Source organism: Anarrhichthys ocellatus, unplaced genomic scaffold, assembly GCF_004355925.1.
Source record: "Anarrhichthys ocellatus isolate YVR2014 unplaced genomic scaffold, GSC_Weel_1.0 scaffold3393, whole genome shotgun sequence".
NCBI classification, from domain to species: domain Eukaryota; kingdom Metazoa; phylum Chordata; class Actinopteri; order Perciformes; family Anarhichadidae; genus Anarrhichthys; species Anarrhichthys ocellatus.
In genome coordinates this window covers 5,361-5,768 of record NW_022283367.1, presented here as the reverse complement: position 1 = coordinate 5,768, position 408 = coordinate 5,361, and the positions used below count along the sequence as shown (strand labels likewise).

Below are 408 nucleotides of genomic sequence, written 5' to 3'. Positions count from 1 at the left end.
TGTATATATGTATGTATATGTGTGTATATATATGTATATATGTATGTGTGTATGTATATGTATATATGTATATATGTGTGTATGTATATGTATATATATATATATATGTATATATGTGGACGTGTACGTATATGTACCACTCTTCCATTTTCGCTCCATGTTTGATCACCAGGTGAGGACGTGTTCCAGATCAGGGGTCAGAATGGATTACTGCATAACTGCATGGATGCTCTCCCAGAGGTTTCTGGGAAACAGGAAGTGGACGAGACAGAAGATCATGTCCTGGAAAGCTTGTACCCCGTCTCCCCCACCATCGACCTGCAGCAAGTCCACGTGTACAAGGAGGAGCTGAACTGCACTGGTGTGTGTGTGTGTGTGTGTGTGTGTGTGTGTGTGTGTGTGTGTGTG

The 408-nt window shown here is 41.9% G+C and overlaps 1 protein-coding gene across 1 annotated transcript in view; it reads left to right on the top strand.

The window, feature by feature from the left end:
• The first annotated feature begins 107 nt into the window (after window positions 1–107).
• Window positions 108–408, top strand: part of mrpl37 (mitochondrial ribosomal protein L37) — a 3,799-nt gene continuing 3,498 nt past the window's right edge. The window contains exon 1 of the mRNA XM_031840823.1: window positions 108–361. Coding sequence (XP_031696683.1) covers window positions 223–361 — 139 coding nt within the window. The 5' untranslated portion in view covers window positions 108–222. The remainder of the gene's footprint in view (window positions 362–408) is intronic.